This window comes from Oncorhynchus masou, chromosome 11 (genome assembly GCF_036934945.1).
Source record: "Oncorhynchus masou masou isolate Uvic2021 chromosome 11, UVic_Omas_1.1, whole genome shotgun sequence".
NCBI classification, from domain to species: domain Eukaryota; kingdom Metazoa; phylum Chordata; class Actinopteri; order Salmoniformes; family Salmonidae; genus Oncorhynchus; species Oncorhynchus masou.
This window is the reverse complement of record NC_088222.1, coordinates 28,058,830-28,074,635: the sequence shown is the minus strand read 5'-3', so window position 1 is coordinate 28,074,635 and position 15,806 is coordinate 28,058,830. Positions and strand designations below refer to the sequence as shown.

Below are 15,806 nucleotides of genomic sequence, written 5' to 3'. Positions count from 1 at the left end.
GAGGTAACTATAGTTAGTTCAGGACGAGGGCTATTGATCCACTGTGACCGTATCATATAATAGGTTACACAGGCAGAATCTATAGCCTTGTGAGTGAGTGAGTGAGTGAGTGAGTGAGTGTGTGTGTGTGGATAGCCATGCAGCAACACTGGGAGGCGTAAACAGGAAGTGTGGGAGACTAGAAGAAAGCACTTACAGGCTCCACCACATCAAACTTCTTTCGGTCCTGCACCTGCTGGATCTGGTACACATACTCCACTGACGACTCATAGAAGTTCAGCCTCTCTTTGTCCAGCAGCTCGTCAGCCTGTGGAGGAACCACATGATGATTACAAAAGCAGCTTATTTCCAAATAGTCTTCATAAGTGTTATTAGCTCATCTTTAAGCCATTGAGCTAGTTGAGTTATCCAATTAGGGAGCATTATAATACAATAAAGACATTTGACAAACAAAACTTTGATTTTTTTTCCCCATTGAACTGTGTACAGGAAGCCTATGTTGAGGGATTTCCACCAACCTCCTGCAGCTGAGTTTCCTTCTTCTTAGCAGACAAATTCAGATGTTTATCCAACTGAGAGTAATATTTTTCGCTTTCTTTCTCAAACTTCTTCCTTCTTTCCTAAAAGAAGGAAGTTTATTCAATTACACCATAATTCAACAAAACATTTACAATCTTTTTTTCAGTGTGAGACTTCATCATGAGTCAAGAAGAATAATAGCGAGATCTTAATCACAACAGTTTGTACATGCACATGTTGCTCCACACAGCCATAACTGGCCTTGATCTGTTGAGATCAGAGTTTTCCCCCAACCCCCTCCTGGGGGACCACAAAACAGTCCACATTTTTCTTCTAGCTTTGCACATCTGATTCAACTACTCAAGAGCTTGGTTATTACTTGAATCAGGTGTGTTAGTGCAGGGCTATAACAAAACTGTGGACTGTCTGGGAGGTCACCCAGGACAGATGGGAGGTCACCCAGGACAGAGTAGGGGAACACTGGTGTACATAGTCCTGCCAACACATTTGGAAGGCCTAGAATTGGTTTAAGATCATGTCTCAGCTGAGGTCATCTGTAGATGATTAGAGACGTCAAAGCACTCCAGTCCACAACCCATTTTGGACTCAGACACAGCTGCCTTGGCAGAGAGGACAGAGGCACACAAAGGGTGAGTTGGAGAAAGAGTTTTTTGAAAGCAAATGCCATGTTTTCAGTACAAACACTGAGCCTAATACAATATGTGCTAGATAGATCTCAAATCAATTGTAGTCAAAAGTAGGTCAACAGACCAAGGGTATGTGAAAAATGGATATCCAGTCCAGAACCACTAGGCAGCTCCAGTTTTCCATAGGCAGCTTTCAAAAACTCAGTTGATTTATTTAGCTTTGGCTTAGCGATTATACATTTTCCACTGAACTTTCCACATGTTTAGTGTGCAGTACAACACTAGTGGCGTTTCTACACCCTATCTGACTTAGTCACAATCTAAAGGCGCAACTCAGTCAACCTGCATTGCAGCATAAGCATTCATAGTACATTTGAATAGTCTTTGCAATGGTAAAAAAGTTTAACGTTGATCAACTGGGGCAGTTTATGGTGGCACTGGGTAAGTATACAAAAGAGATACATTTAGTTTGACTGAATGCCTTGCTGAATAAGGTTGGTGTCATGGTGAGCTTCCCGCTAAATTTTCACAGCAAGCAAATCTGGAGGGTGCCATCTCAGCGACACATGAGAATGGTTTATATGTACTGCCAAAACTTTGATCCTCTTTTCTCCCATCAAGTGCACACACTTGTTAGAAGGAAAGAGTGCTGATTCAGCTCATGAATGTCTAATAGAAAGTGAGTATACTCAACAATCCAATCCAACAACCCATAATTGTAAAATGTACATACTGAAGTATCCACCACCTTAAATAAATTAATAAAAAGCTTTATATGAACTCACTTTTGTCACTCCTATTTGCTCCTTGCGAAACTTCTCCAGTGGCTTGATAAGCAGATCACAAGCATTCTGAACCTGAAACCAGAAAAAAAAAAAAAAATATATATATATATATATTTGCATGACATATTTACAGTGCCGTCCGTAATTATTGGGAAAGTGATGCATTACTTTCTTCTTTCGGCTCTATACTCCAAAGGTTTGTTTTTGAAATCAAACAATGACTATGGAGGTTAAACTGCAGACTGTCAGTTTTCATTTGAGGGTATTTCCATCCATATCAGCGAACCGTTTAGACATTTCAGGGCACCAATAAAATTAAAATGGTAAATAATGTAATTTTGGATTCACTTTTATTGTAAATAAAACACTTCTACATTAATGTGGATTCTACCATGATTACAGATAGTCCTGAATGTATCGTGAATGATGAGTGAAAAAGTTACACACAAATATCATAACCCCAAGACATGGTAAAGGTGAGGGGTTGGCATAAGAGGGATATGATATTTGTGCATCTAACTATCTCACTCAACATTCACGATACATTCAGGACTATCCGTAATCATGGTAGCATGCATATTAATGTAGAAGTATTTAGAAACGTATTGTCATTTACAATAAAATGGACTCAATATAACACAATACATTATTTAGCACTAATTTATATTGGTCACAAAATAATCTGAAACACAACCAAAACAAACAGCAAATGCATCCGCCATGACATTGGCCTGTGGGTGAGGTTTATGACCCCCCCTCTCTCTTGACTCTACAGAAGGACTCTTGAAAAGCCTTTGTTAAACATAGAGAGTCTGGGAACATCAAAAGGTGGGGGGAAAGGAACCATATTTCGGTAATCCAACCAGCTGAAAATATGTATTGGTACTAAATGAATATGATGCCAGATCAATTGGCGTCTGAGATAGTATTACTGACGATAGGACGACATAAAATGTATCTTGGAAAGTCTACACATTATAGTTTTCAGATTCACATGGGATTGTTGTGCAATTTAAACTGTTTAAATAAGAAACTATTATTGAAAAGATTAAATGTAATTTAGCTTAATGAGAAAACGGTTTGTCATAGAGCTCAACTCAGTGGCCCTGCCCATTTGAACAGACATTGGTTATAAACTATGAAACATGCCCTTCTCTCCCCTCCTATATGAAGCCCTTGACGATAATGTAACTTTCTGTTACGAGGACATTAGGGCGTCAGTCCTACGTTAAAAGATAAGCTGTTCCAAGGACGTGCCAACCTGAGAGAACCTAATGAAATTAGCATCGCATTTCAATGTGAAGGTGACGATCTACATGCCGGAAGGATGAATTGCGACTATACCAGCCAGAATATAGCATGGCAACTTGGTATGAACTTTGAACTCTTATTCACTAAAGAAGTGATACCTGCTAGCCGTTGCGTTAGCACCCGCAGCTGTAAGCGTGGGCTAGGAGAGGACGGACAGAGTATCCATTCTACCACGCTCCAGTTAGTTCACCACTAGGCAGTCTTCAGAGGACCAGAGATGCATGCTGGACAACCGGCTTACGATCTACGACCAATCTACCGAAGCGCAGCTCAGTGTAAATATTTAGTGCATTCTCCTTTTTCAAATGGGCGGTAATTTAGAATGCATAAAATACTGTATTTAAGATAGCATAACTTCTCCCTTTGTTACTCAGTCTTCCCACTCTGTCACTCAAACCCAACCCCCTTTCCTTTGAGTAACCAACCGTCATGTTGGCTCCGTCCACCAGTGATGTTCTCTTTATGACATAATTTGTAATCAATGTATGATCCATTCAGTGTATATGTAATTCTGTGAGATTAGTTAGGTATTTAGTATATCAATTATTCAACCAAATGTTGTATTGCTGATTCAACTTGTTAGCCAGGGTTCAAGAAGATAACCAAGAATTTACCACTTTCAGATGAGACTAACCAAGGTGGCGATTAAATATTGACTGTTATTAATGTAAAAGTTTACTTGGTCTTTAACCTGTTGAGTGTAGGGGGCAGTATTTTGATGTTTGGATGAAAATGTCCCGAAATGAAACAGGCCCAGAAACTAGAATATGCATATACTTGTCAGATTAGGATTGAAAACACTCGAAAGTTTCCAAAATTGTCAAAATGTTGTCTGTGTGTATAACAGAACTGAAGGCGAAAACCTGAGGAAAATCCAAAGAGGAAGATCCTTTATTTTGAAAGCTCCCTGTTCCATTGCATGCCTTCACTCCATTTAAAATGGATATCAACCAGATTCCTTTCCCTATGGCTTCGACATGGTCTGAACAGTCTTTAGATATAGTTTCAGTCTTTTATTCTGAAAAATGAGCGAGAAAGATCACATCGAGTCAGTGGATGGCTGCGTGCCAGCATAGTTCTGCATGCGCGAGCAGCTTGGAGCCGAAATTCTCTCTCGCTCTCTCCTATTGAAAAAGCTACGGTCCGGTTGAAATATTTATTGGAAAAACAACCTGAGGATTGATTATAAAAAACGTTTGACATGTTTATATGAACTTTACGGATACTATTTGGAATTTGTCTGCCCCGTCGTGACCGCTCGAGCCTGTGGATTTCTGAACATAACTCGGCCAACCAAATGGAGTAATTTTGGATATAAAAAATAATCTTTATGGAACTAAAGGAACATTTATTGTGTAACTGGGAGTCTCGTGAGTGCAAACATCCGGAGAGCATCAAAAGGTAAGCGATTCATTTTATTGCTTTGACTTTCGTGACCAGTCTACTTTGCTGCTAGCTGTTTGTAATGTTTTATCCGCTGAGAGAGATGTCCTTACATAAACGCTTGGTTTGCTTTTGGCGAAAAGCTTTTTTGAAATCTGATATGCCAGGTGGACTAACAACAAGCTAAGCTGTGTTTTGCGAAATTGCACTTGTGATTTCATGAAAATTAAATATTTTAGTAATTTAATTTGGCGCTCTGCAATTCATCAGATGTTGACAAAAATGATCCCGCTAACGGGATGGGTGCGCCAAGAAGTTAAGAGTTTATTCGGAAGATAACAGTTCTATAAACATTATTTCGTGGTGCCCCAACTTTCTAGTTAATTATCTACCTGATTAGCTTAATCAGGTAATATTAATTACAGAGAAATTATTTTATAGAATAGCTTGTCATACTTAATCCGGCATAGCCAAAGACACATCCAACTAGTTTGTAGAGTCGTAAGCTTGATGTAATCATTGCGTACTAGGAATATGGAACAAAATAATAAAAACTTTTGAACATTTTATTACCCAAGTTAATTTGTCCCATTACTTTTGGTCCCCTAAAATGGGGGGGAAGAACTATGTACAAAAAGTGCTGTAATTTCTAAACGGTTCAACCGATATGGATGAAAATAACTAAAATTACAAGCTGACCATCCACACTAACTTCATAGTCATTGCATCATTTCAAATAATAACGTGTACTCCTGCAGAGTCAGGATAATAAAAAATGCTTCACTGTCCCAATAATTACAGAGGGCACTATATGTTCTGGCTGAAAAGATTTGGGATGGGCCCTCGGATCCTCAAAAAGTTCTACAGCTGCAACATTGAGAGCATCTTGATTGGCTGTATTAACACTTTGCATGGCAAATGCACCGCTCTCTACCACAAACTGTCTAAACCTGTTTTCGCTTTGTCATTATGAGGTATTGTGTGTAGATTGAAGATTTATTTTTTTCATTTCATCCATTTTAGAATAAGGCTGTAATGGAACAAAATGCAGAAATAGGGAAGGGGTGGTCTTAATCCTTTCCGAATACACTGTATACACACACCAAACCCACACAATGACAATTATTTATTTTACTCGTATTATCTATCCTGATGCCTAGTCACTTTAGCCTGCCTTCATGTACATATCTTCCTCAAACACCCCATACCCCTGCACATTGATCTGGCCTCATGCATTTTACTCCTATTTAATAAAATAAAAAAAGTTTAACTTGGCATCGTTGGGAAGGGCTCATAAGCCTGCATTTCACTAACATTTACACCCAATGTATTCAGTGCATGTAACAAATACAATTTTATTTGACCATTTGGCAAAAACATTCATGCATTATATTAAACACACAAGGTGAGTTATGATAAGAATGTGTGAAAAGGGGAAACCAGCAACTAAGCCTAGAAATCAAACAAATAAACAGCGAGATCTCTTGCACTCCAGCAGGTGTTGCTCTTCTTCCCCTCAAAAAGAGCATCAGCTGTAATCAGAGAGCAACTGTTTAAAACATCCTTAAAGCATCCAGAAAGCCCAGTATAACAGGATCTGCTGCTTTTCACTGCACGCTGATAATGCAGTGTCATGACATAATGACTTCAATAGCAAAGCAAAAGACTAGAGTTCACTCCAGGGCCCAGATCTTCACTACTTTTTAATCTGAATCAGAACGATCCAGATTCTGTAATCCTCTTTTTTTGCAATCCAGGATCAGATCAATTTGGCCGTTGAGTAATTTAAAAAAAAAACTTTTTTTTTTAAAAAGAAAAAACAAAAATCAGGCAGGATCATTCTGATTGAGATATCAAGATCACAGAATCCAGATTTTCAGTGCTTTGAAAAGTCCTACACCTTGCCAGTGGACAGGTTGTGCTACTTCTGGACCATTTGCATTGTGTGTCCCCCCCCTCCCCCTCTTGTACACTGCTGCTACTCTGTTTATCATATATGCATAGTCACTTTAACCATACATTCATGTACATACTACCTCAATTAGCCTGACTAACTGGTGCCCCCGCACATAACCGGGTAGCCAATCTGCATTGTGTCCCGCCACCCACAACCCCCTCTTCTACACTGCTGCTACTCTGTTTATCATATATGCAGTCACTTTAACAATACCTACATGTACATGCTACCTCAATTTGCCCGACTAAGCAGTGCCTGTATATAGCCTCGCTACTGTTATTTCACTGTTTGATTTTTTATTATTGTTTTTCCTTTTTACCTATTTATTGTTCACCTAATACCTATTTTTTACTTTAAAAAACTGTACTGCTGTATTTGGCGCAAGTGGGAGAGAAAAAAAAAAGAGTTGTAGAAACAAAGAATTATCAATGGAAACAGGATACACCTGAGCTCAAATTCAAGTCTCATAGCAAAAGATCTGAATGCTCATTTACATTAGGTATGTTTATTTGTAATAAATCTGCCAAAAATTCTAAAAAACAACAACAATTTTTGCTTTGTCCCTATGGGGTATTGTTTGTAGATGGAGGAAAATGTTGGCTGTAAAGCCTTATTCTAAAATGTGGAACAAACGAAGGGTCCGAATACTTTCTTCAAAGTAGCCACCCGTTGCCTTGACAGCCTTGCACTTTCTTGGCATTCTCTCAACCAGCTTCATGAAGTAGTCGCCTGGAACGCATTTCAATCAACAGGTGTGCCTTGTTAAAAGTTCATTTGTGGAATTTCTTTCCTTCTCAATCAGTTGTGTTGTGACAAGGTAGGGGTAGTATACAGAAGATAAACCTATGTTGTAAAATACCAAGTCCATATTATGGCAAGAACAGCTCAAATAAGCAAAGAGAAAATGACAGTCCATTACTTTAAGACATGAAGGTCAGTCAATCTGGAAAATGTCAAGAACTTTGAAAGTTTCTTCAAGTGCTGTCGCAGAAAACATCAAGGGCTAAGATGAAACTGGCTCTCATGAGGACCGCCACAGGAAAGGAAGACCCAGAGGTACCTCTGCTGCAGAAGATAAGTTCATTAGAGTTAACTGCACCTCAGATTGCAACCGAAAAAAAATGCTTCCGAGTTCATGTAACAGACATTTCAACAGCAACTGTTCAGAGGAGACTGTGTGAGTCAGGCCTTCATGGTTGAATTGCTTCAAAGAAACCCCTACTAAATGACACCAATAATAAGAAGATACTTGCTTGGGCCAAGAAACAAACAATGGACATCAGACTGGTGGAAATCTGTGCTTTGGTCCAAATTTGAGATTTTTGGTTCCAACCAGTGTCTTTGTGAAACGTGGAGTAGGTGAACGGATGACCTCTGCATGTGTGGTTCCCACCGTGAAGCATGGAGGTTGTGGTGTGATGGTGCTTTGCTTGTGACACCGTCATTGACTTATTTAGAATTCAAGGCACACTTAACCAGCACGGCTACCACAGCATTCTACAGCGATACACCATCCCATCTGGTTTGCACTTAGTGGGACTATCATTTGTTCTTCAACAGGACAATGACAACACACATCCAGGCTATGTAAGGGCTATTTGACCAAGAAGGAGAGTGATGCATCTTATGACCTGGCCTCCACAATCACCCGACCTCAACCCAATTGAGATGGTTTGGGATGAGTTGGACCGCAGAGTGAAGGAAAAGCTGTATACTAGTGTTCAGTATATGTGGGAACTCTCAAAACGGTTGGAAAAACATTCCAAGTAAAGCTGGTTGAGAGAATGCCAATGTGCAACGCTGTCATCAAGGCAAAGGGTGGCTATTTTGAAGTATCTCAAATATATTTTGATTTATTTCACACCATTTTTGGTTACTACATGATTCCATATGGGTTATTTCATAGTGCTGATGTCTTCCCTATTATTCTACAATGTAGAAAATAGTAAAAAATAAAGAAAAAACCTTGAGTAGGTGTGTCCAAACTTCTGACTGGTACTGTATACTGTGATCAATTCAACATAATGACTCTTTGGTTTTCAGATGTAAGAAAATTCTTTAAACCTATAGATACCTTGAAATTTCTTGGTTGTAGTGTCATTCAACTTTTTAAATCCATTTCAGTGGGATCAAGATAATCCTTATTTTTAGCATCAAAACAATCCTAATCACTACCTTTGAGTAATGAAAAAAGCATAAACGACATAAAATCCTGATTAAAGTTCAGATCGGATTACAAAAATTCTTATCCCTATATGGAGGATAAGAATCTAATTTTACAGTCTTGAAAATCCCAATTCTATAATTTAATCCTAACTGATTGTCAGAATCCGGTCAGACATCTTTTGAAAATCTGGGCACAGGAAGCCAGTTCCAGATGGGGTTTCTCTTATTTACACCTCTGGTTCTAAAAGAAGTGCTGCTGATAACCCACCAGCATCATCCGGTCATCCTCCACTTCCTGTAGGAGACCAGCAAACTCTTGGAAAGATTCCGCTGTGGACAAAAATAAATATGTTATCCATGTTTAGTGAGATAATTGAGCAAAAATGAAGCTCGTGGCACTGTACAGGGGAGGATGTGAAATCAATACAGGATAGCATAAGATTGTGTGCCACAACATGAAAATATGATTCACATCCTAATTCCATGAAGTAAATTACACTGAAACATTGAGAAACATCAATACATCTGTTGCTACACAGACTCAATGCTAGGGGGTAAAGTAATGAGGCGGACGATAGCCATATACAGATTAAACTCAAAAACTATATAAAGTCGTGGCCAAAAGGTTTGAGAATGACAAATACTAATTTTCAAAGTCTGCTGCCCCAGTGTCTTTAGATATTTTTGTCAGATGTTGCTATGGGAAACTTAAGTATAATTACAAGCATTTCATAAGTGTCAAAGCCTTTTATTGACAATTACATGAAATTGATGCAAAGAGTCAATATTTGCAGTGTTGACCCTTCTTTTCCAAGACCTCTGCAATCTGCCCTAGCATGCTGTAAATTAACTTCTGTGCCACATCCTGACTGATGACAGCCCATTCTTGCATAATCTATGCTTGGATTTTGTCAGAATGTGGGTTTTTGTTTGTCCACCCGCCTCTTGAGGATTGACCACAAGTCCTCAATGGGATTAAAGTCTGGGGAGTTTCCTGGCAATGGACCCAAAATATCTATGTTTTGTTCCCCGAGCCACTTAGTTATTACTTTTGCTTTATGGCAAGGTGCTCCATCATGCGGGAAATGGCATAGTTCATCACCAAACTTTTCCTGGATGGTTGGGAGAAGTTGCTCTCGGAGGATGTGTCGGTACCATTCTTTATTCATGGCTGTGTTCTTAGGCAAATTTGTGAGTGAGCCCACTCCCTTGGCTGAGAAGCAACCCCACACATGAATGGTTTCAGGATGCTTTACTGTTGGCATGACACAGGACTGTTGGTAGCGCTCACCTTGTCTTCTCCGGACAAGCTTTTTTCCGGATGCCCTAAACAATCAGAAAGGGGATTCATCAGAGAAAATGACTTTACCCCAGTCCTCAGCAGTCCAATCCATGTACCTTTTGCAGAATATCAGACTGTCCCTGATGTTTTCCCTGGAGAGAAGTGGCTTCTTTGCAGCCCTTCTTGACATCAGGCCATCCTCAAAGTCTTCACCTCACTGCGCATGCAGATGCACTCACACCTGCCTGCTGCCATTCCTGAGCAAGCTCTGTACTGGTGATGTCCCGATCCCGCAGCTGAATCAACATTAGGAGACGGTCCTGGTGCTTGCTGGACTTTCTCTGGCACCCTGAAGTCTCCTTCACAACAATTGAACCACTCTCCTTGAAGTTCTTGATGATCTGATAAGTGGTTGATTTTAGGTCCAATCTTACTGGCAGCAATATCCGTGCCTGTGATGCCCTTTTTGTGCAAAGCAATGATGAAGGCGCGTGTTTCCTTGCAGGTAACCATGTTTATGTATCGGACTCACGGCCTTCGTCAGAGCTTTGTGAATTTTCTGAAATTAGCACCCTTATGTAGACCTAGCCCCACATCCGTTCCACACATCGAAAGGGGTTGGAGGCAAAGGGAAAAAAAATAAGTGCTACCACATAATATGCATTTCATAAATATTACAAAAGTGTGTAAATAAGACATTAAACAGGCACATAATTCACGTTCAAATTCACAACATAACATGCATAGGCATTTCATTATTAAATCCATTAGGAAATAATGTCTGGAGGGTGAAAATCCAAAAACATTCTCTTTTACTCAGAGTATTAGTAATATCACCTCCCCGTCTGATATCTTAACTTTCTCTATGCCACAAAATCTTTTTAAGGTAGAAATGTCATGATTTAGGTCATTAAAATGTACTGCGACTGGATAATCCATGTCGTTTCTCCTGATTGAACTTTTATGTTCACAAATTCTCTGTTTGAGAGAGCGGGAGGGTTTACCGACGTAGCAGAGCCCACATGGGCATTTAGTAATGTAAATAACATAGGTGGTAGAACACGTAATAATGTCATTTATTTGGAACCATTTTCCTGTGTGTGGTTGGCAGAAATATTCACACTTCATCATATTGTTGCACTGTGCACATCCTCTGCATTTATAGCTACCATTTGGTAGAGGGCATAAAAGAGCCTGGCTGATTTTCTTTTGTGGCTAGCAGTTGGCATGAACCAATTTATCGCATAAATTGCAACCTCTCCTATACACAATAAGTGGTGGATTTTTAAATTCAGCCGGCAAAGCTGGGTCCGATGCTAAAATATGCCAGTGTTTCTTGACCACATCTCCCACTTTTCGCGAATTCAAAGTACATGTGGTTGTGAATATTACGGAGTGTTCTTTAGCGGGTCTTTTTTTTGTAACAGTTCGTCTCGTGTTTTTCCCAATGCAAAATTAAGAGCTTCATCCACGCATTGTGGCGAATAGCCTCTTAGAAACCTAATGCGCATCTCCGCTGCTTTTTCTAGATAATCCTCTGTGGAGTGGCATATACGGCGCAGGAAAATTGGCTTCTTGGAAGTCCTCTTTTTAATGGCTCAGGATGGAAGCTGTCCCCCTGTAATAGAGTTTCTGTCCATTTCTTTACAGAGTTGTAAACAGGGTTCCATTTGATTTCTCAATCCACATAGAGGTAATGAACACGTTGAGTGTCACATTCAATAGTGAATTTGATATTGGGGTCAATGTCATTGAGTAGTGCCATAAAATCTGACAGCTCTTTTTCAGTTCCTTCCCATATGCAAAATATGTCATCAATATATCAATACCACTTCAGGACTTTATTCAAAAATAGATTTTAGTTTTCATTATTAACAAAACGTTCTTCAAAAAGGTTAGCATAGCTCGGAGCGAATGTGGAGCCCATCGATGTACCATTCGTTTGGAGGTAGTATTCATCATCAAACCGAAAATCGTTATACGTCAAAACATATTCAGCCGGTTCTAGAATCAAGTTTGTTGGTGGATATGTATTAGTATCTCGGTCTCCCAAATAGTGTGCTAGTGCTGCCAGCCCCCCGCCCCCACATGGAGAATGCTGGTACAGTGGGGCAAAAAAGTATTTAGTCAGCCACCAATTGTGCAAGTTCTCCCACTTAAAAAGATGAGGCCTGTAATTTTTCATCATAGGTACACTTCAACTATGACAGACAAAATGAGAAGAAAAAAAATCCAGAAAATCACATTGTAGGATTTTTAATTAATTTATTTGCAAATGATGGTGGAAAATAAGTATTTGGTTAATAACAAAAGTTTCTCAATACTTTGTTATATACCCTTTGTTGGCAATGACAGAGGTCAAACGCTTTCTGTAAGTCTTCACAAGGTTTTCACACACTGTTGCTGGTATTTTGGCCTATTCCTCCATGCAGATCTCCTCTAGAGCAGTGATGTTTTGGGGCTGTTGCTGGGCAACACGGACATTCAACTCCCTCCAAATATTTTCTATGGGGTTGAGATCTGGAGACTGGCCACTCCAGGACCTTGAAATGCTTCTTACGAAGCCACTCCGTTGCCCGGGCGGTGTGTTTGGGATCATTGTCATGCTGAAAGACCCAGCCACGTTTCATCTTCAATGCCAACATAGAAATACAAAAACTAGACTACACATAGAAATAATAAACTAGAACACCCTCCATTCACACCCTGACCTACTCCACCATAGAAAATAAAGGCTTTCTATGGTCAGGACATAACACTGGTGCACTTAACAAAATAGATGTCATCATGAGGTAGGAAAATTATGTGGATATATTGAAGCAACATCTACGACATCAGTCAGGAAGTTAAAGCTTAAAGCTTGGTAGCAAATAGGTCTTCCAAATGGACAATGACCCCAAGTATACTTCCAAAGTTGTGGCAAAATGGCTTAAGGACAACAAAGTCAAGGTATTGGAGTGGCCATCACAGAGCCCTGACCTCAATCCTATAGAACATTTGTGGGCAGAACTGAAAAAGCGTGTGCGCGCAAGGAGGGCTAAAAACCTGACTCCGTTACACCAGTTCTGTCAGGAGGAATGAGCCAAAATTCACCCAACTTCTAGTGGGAAGCTTGTGGAAGGCTACAATTTAAAGGCAATGCTACCAAATACTAACTAAGTGTATGTAAACTTCTTACCCACTGGGAATGTAATGAAAGAAAGAAAAGCTCACATAAATCATTCTCGCTACTATTATTCTGACATTTCACATTTTTAAAATAGTGGTCCTAACTGACCTAAGAATGTTTTTGGCTAAGGTGTATGTAAACGACTGACTGACTGGACTGACTGGACTATATCCATAAAAATGATGCCAGCTGAATCATGATTTCGATTGGCTTAAAAACACTGCCTGCCTAGCTGTCTGTCCCGACATGTTCATTACTACGAGACAGTAGGAGATCGAATTTGAATACTGAAAACAATGTTGCAAATGTCAGTGAGACAGACAGCAAGGTTCAAACAAATCTCTAGTGTTGGAAACTAAAATGTTAGCCTTAAAGAAAAGTGAGATCATGTCTACATGCTTTTTAATAGTGGATATCAAGCTTATACGTTTCTTGACTGAGATGAGACGGTGGATTGTGTAGTCAGATGGAACAGAGTAAATAGGACTATTTAATGTCATAGCTTTAGCCGGTGGCAATTTGTGGAATGCATTTTTAACCAATCAGCATTCAGGATTAGACCCAACCATTGTACATTGTCCTTCAAATAATGTGTAGGCAGGTTGCTTCGGATTCACACCATCTCAAGCAACCCAATTCATACTCTTCGAGGAGGTGCTCCCACAATGTGATTTTTACTGCATACAAGGTAATGTATTGCCTGCTTTCCACCCCACACTAAGACATTATTCCCATATGGTCTTAGGTTGACCAATGAGGTAAGTGTTTGTGTGACATCACATCCCTATATGAACTTACCAATATTAATCTCGTCATCTGTCAGGGAATCACCAATGAAGTCGAACTGGAACACGTTGAGTGTCTGGGAGAACTTATGAACTGCCACAGAATAACCTTAAAAAAAACATATTGCATATTATCAACACAATCTACATAATTTGGTAACAAAAATATAGTGGATGTATTAGGAATTTATAAATTAAACTGATTGTTATTTTGATGATTGCCAAATATTGGGCTTAAATGTGTAAGTTAATCCTACAGCTATTGGATGCAGTAATCATGAGCCCATGAACCAGAGTTACTGTTAGCACTGAGGCGGTGTGCCCTAGTAGGAAGATCACTTTGTGCAGGGTGAGCTGCACAATCAAGTAGACTTCTGCTAAGCTTCACAGTAAAGTATTAAAAACAATCAAGCAACCCAGAAGTGCTAAAATTAGGCTGCAAATGTTAATATGGGCTAAGAAACAAGGTTCATGAAGTCAATAACTTGCTTGTAACACATGACATTCATATTCTAGTTATAACTACTAACTACTATAACTACTAATACTAAGGCAATATTAACCAGGTGAAATTGTGTCATTTCTCTTGCTTTCATTGCACGCAGAGTCAGGGTATATGCAACAGTTTGGGCTGCCTGGCTCATTGCGAACTAATTTGTCAGAATTTTATGTAATTATGACATAACATTGAAGGTTGTGCAATGTAACAAGAATATTTAGACTTAGGGATGCCACCAGTTAGATAAAATACCGAACGGTTCCGTATTTCACTGAAATAATAAATGTTTTGTTTTCGAAATGATAGTTTCCGTTTTCAACCATATTAATGACCAAAGGCTCGTATTTCTGTGTGTTAATGATATAATTAAGTCTGATTTGATAGGAGCAGTCTGACTGAGCAGCAGCAGGCCCGTAATCGTTCATTCAAACAGCACTTTGGTGTGTTTTGCCAGCAGCTCTTTGCAAGCACAGCGCTGTTTATGACATCAAGCCTATCAACCTAATGGCTGGTGTAACCAATGTGAAATGGCTAGCTAGTTAGCTGGGTTTCAAACGTCACTCGCTTTCAGATTTGGAGTAGTTATTCCCCTTGCGCTGCAAAGGCCGCGGCATTTGTGGAGCGATGGGTAACACTGCTTCGAGTGTAGCTGTTGTCGATGTGTTCCTGGTTCAAGCCCAGGTAAGGGTGAGGAGAGGGACGGAAGCTATACTGTTACACTGGCAATACCAAAGTGCCTATAAGAACATCCAATAGTCAAAGGTATATGAAATACAAATGGTATAGAGAGAAATAGTCCTATAAATACTATATTAACTACAACCTAAAACGTCTTACCTTGGAATATTGAAGTCTCATGTTAAAAGGAACCACCAACTTTCACATGTTCTCATGTTCTGAGCAAGGAACTTAAACGTTAGCTTTTTTACATGGCACATATTACTTTCTTCTCCAACACTTTGTTTTTGCATTCTTTAAACCGAATTGAACATGTTTCATTATTTATTTGAGGCTAAATTGATTTTACTGATGTATTAAGTTAAAATAAGTGTTCATTCAGTATTGTTGTAATTGTCATTATTACAAATTTTTAAAAATGGTCGATTAATCGGTATTGGCTTTTTTGGTCCTCCAATAAATCGGTATAGGCGTTGAATGAGACGTTCTAATGTAAAATACTGTTGAAGTAATATGGCTACAGGCTCATCTACCTCACCTAAAGACCATTCTTGTTATAGACCACCAAGTGCTAACAGTCAGTATCAAATCAAATTTTATTGGTCACATACACATGGTTAGCAGA

The 15,806-nt window shown here is 39.3% G+C and overlaps 1 protein-coding gene across 5 annotated transcripts in view; it reads right to left on the bottom strand.

Annotated features, from left to right (window-relative positions):
• The window catches only part of LOC135548416 (oligophrenin-1-like), a 48,913-nt gene that overhangs the window by 19,848 nt on the left and 13,259 nt on the right, over positions 1 to 15,806 (bottom strand). For all 5 annotated transcript variants that reach the window (XR_010456821.1, XR_010456822.1, XM_064978000.1 and 2 more), the window contains exons 2-6: positions 14,018 to 14,113; positions 9,037 to 9,098; positions 1,952 to 2,023; positions 519 to 620; positions 197 to 307 (exon numbers count right to left, since the gene is read on the bottom strand). Coding sequence is in view for 3 of the 5 variants with exons in the window: in XM_064978000.1 (XP_064834072.1) it covers positions 197 to 307; positions 519 to 620; positions 1,952 to 2,023; positions 9,037 to 9,098; positions 14,018 to 14,113 (443 nt within the window). In the remaining 2 variants the exon portion in view is untranslated. The remainder of the gene's footprint in view (positions 1 to 196; positions 308 to 518; positions 621 to 1,951; positions 2,024 to 9,036; positions 9,099 to 14,017; positions 14,114 to 15,806) is intronic.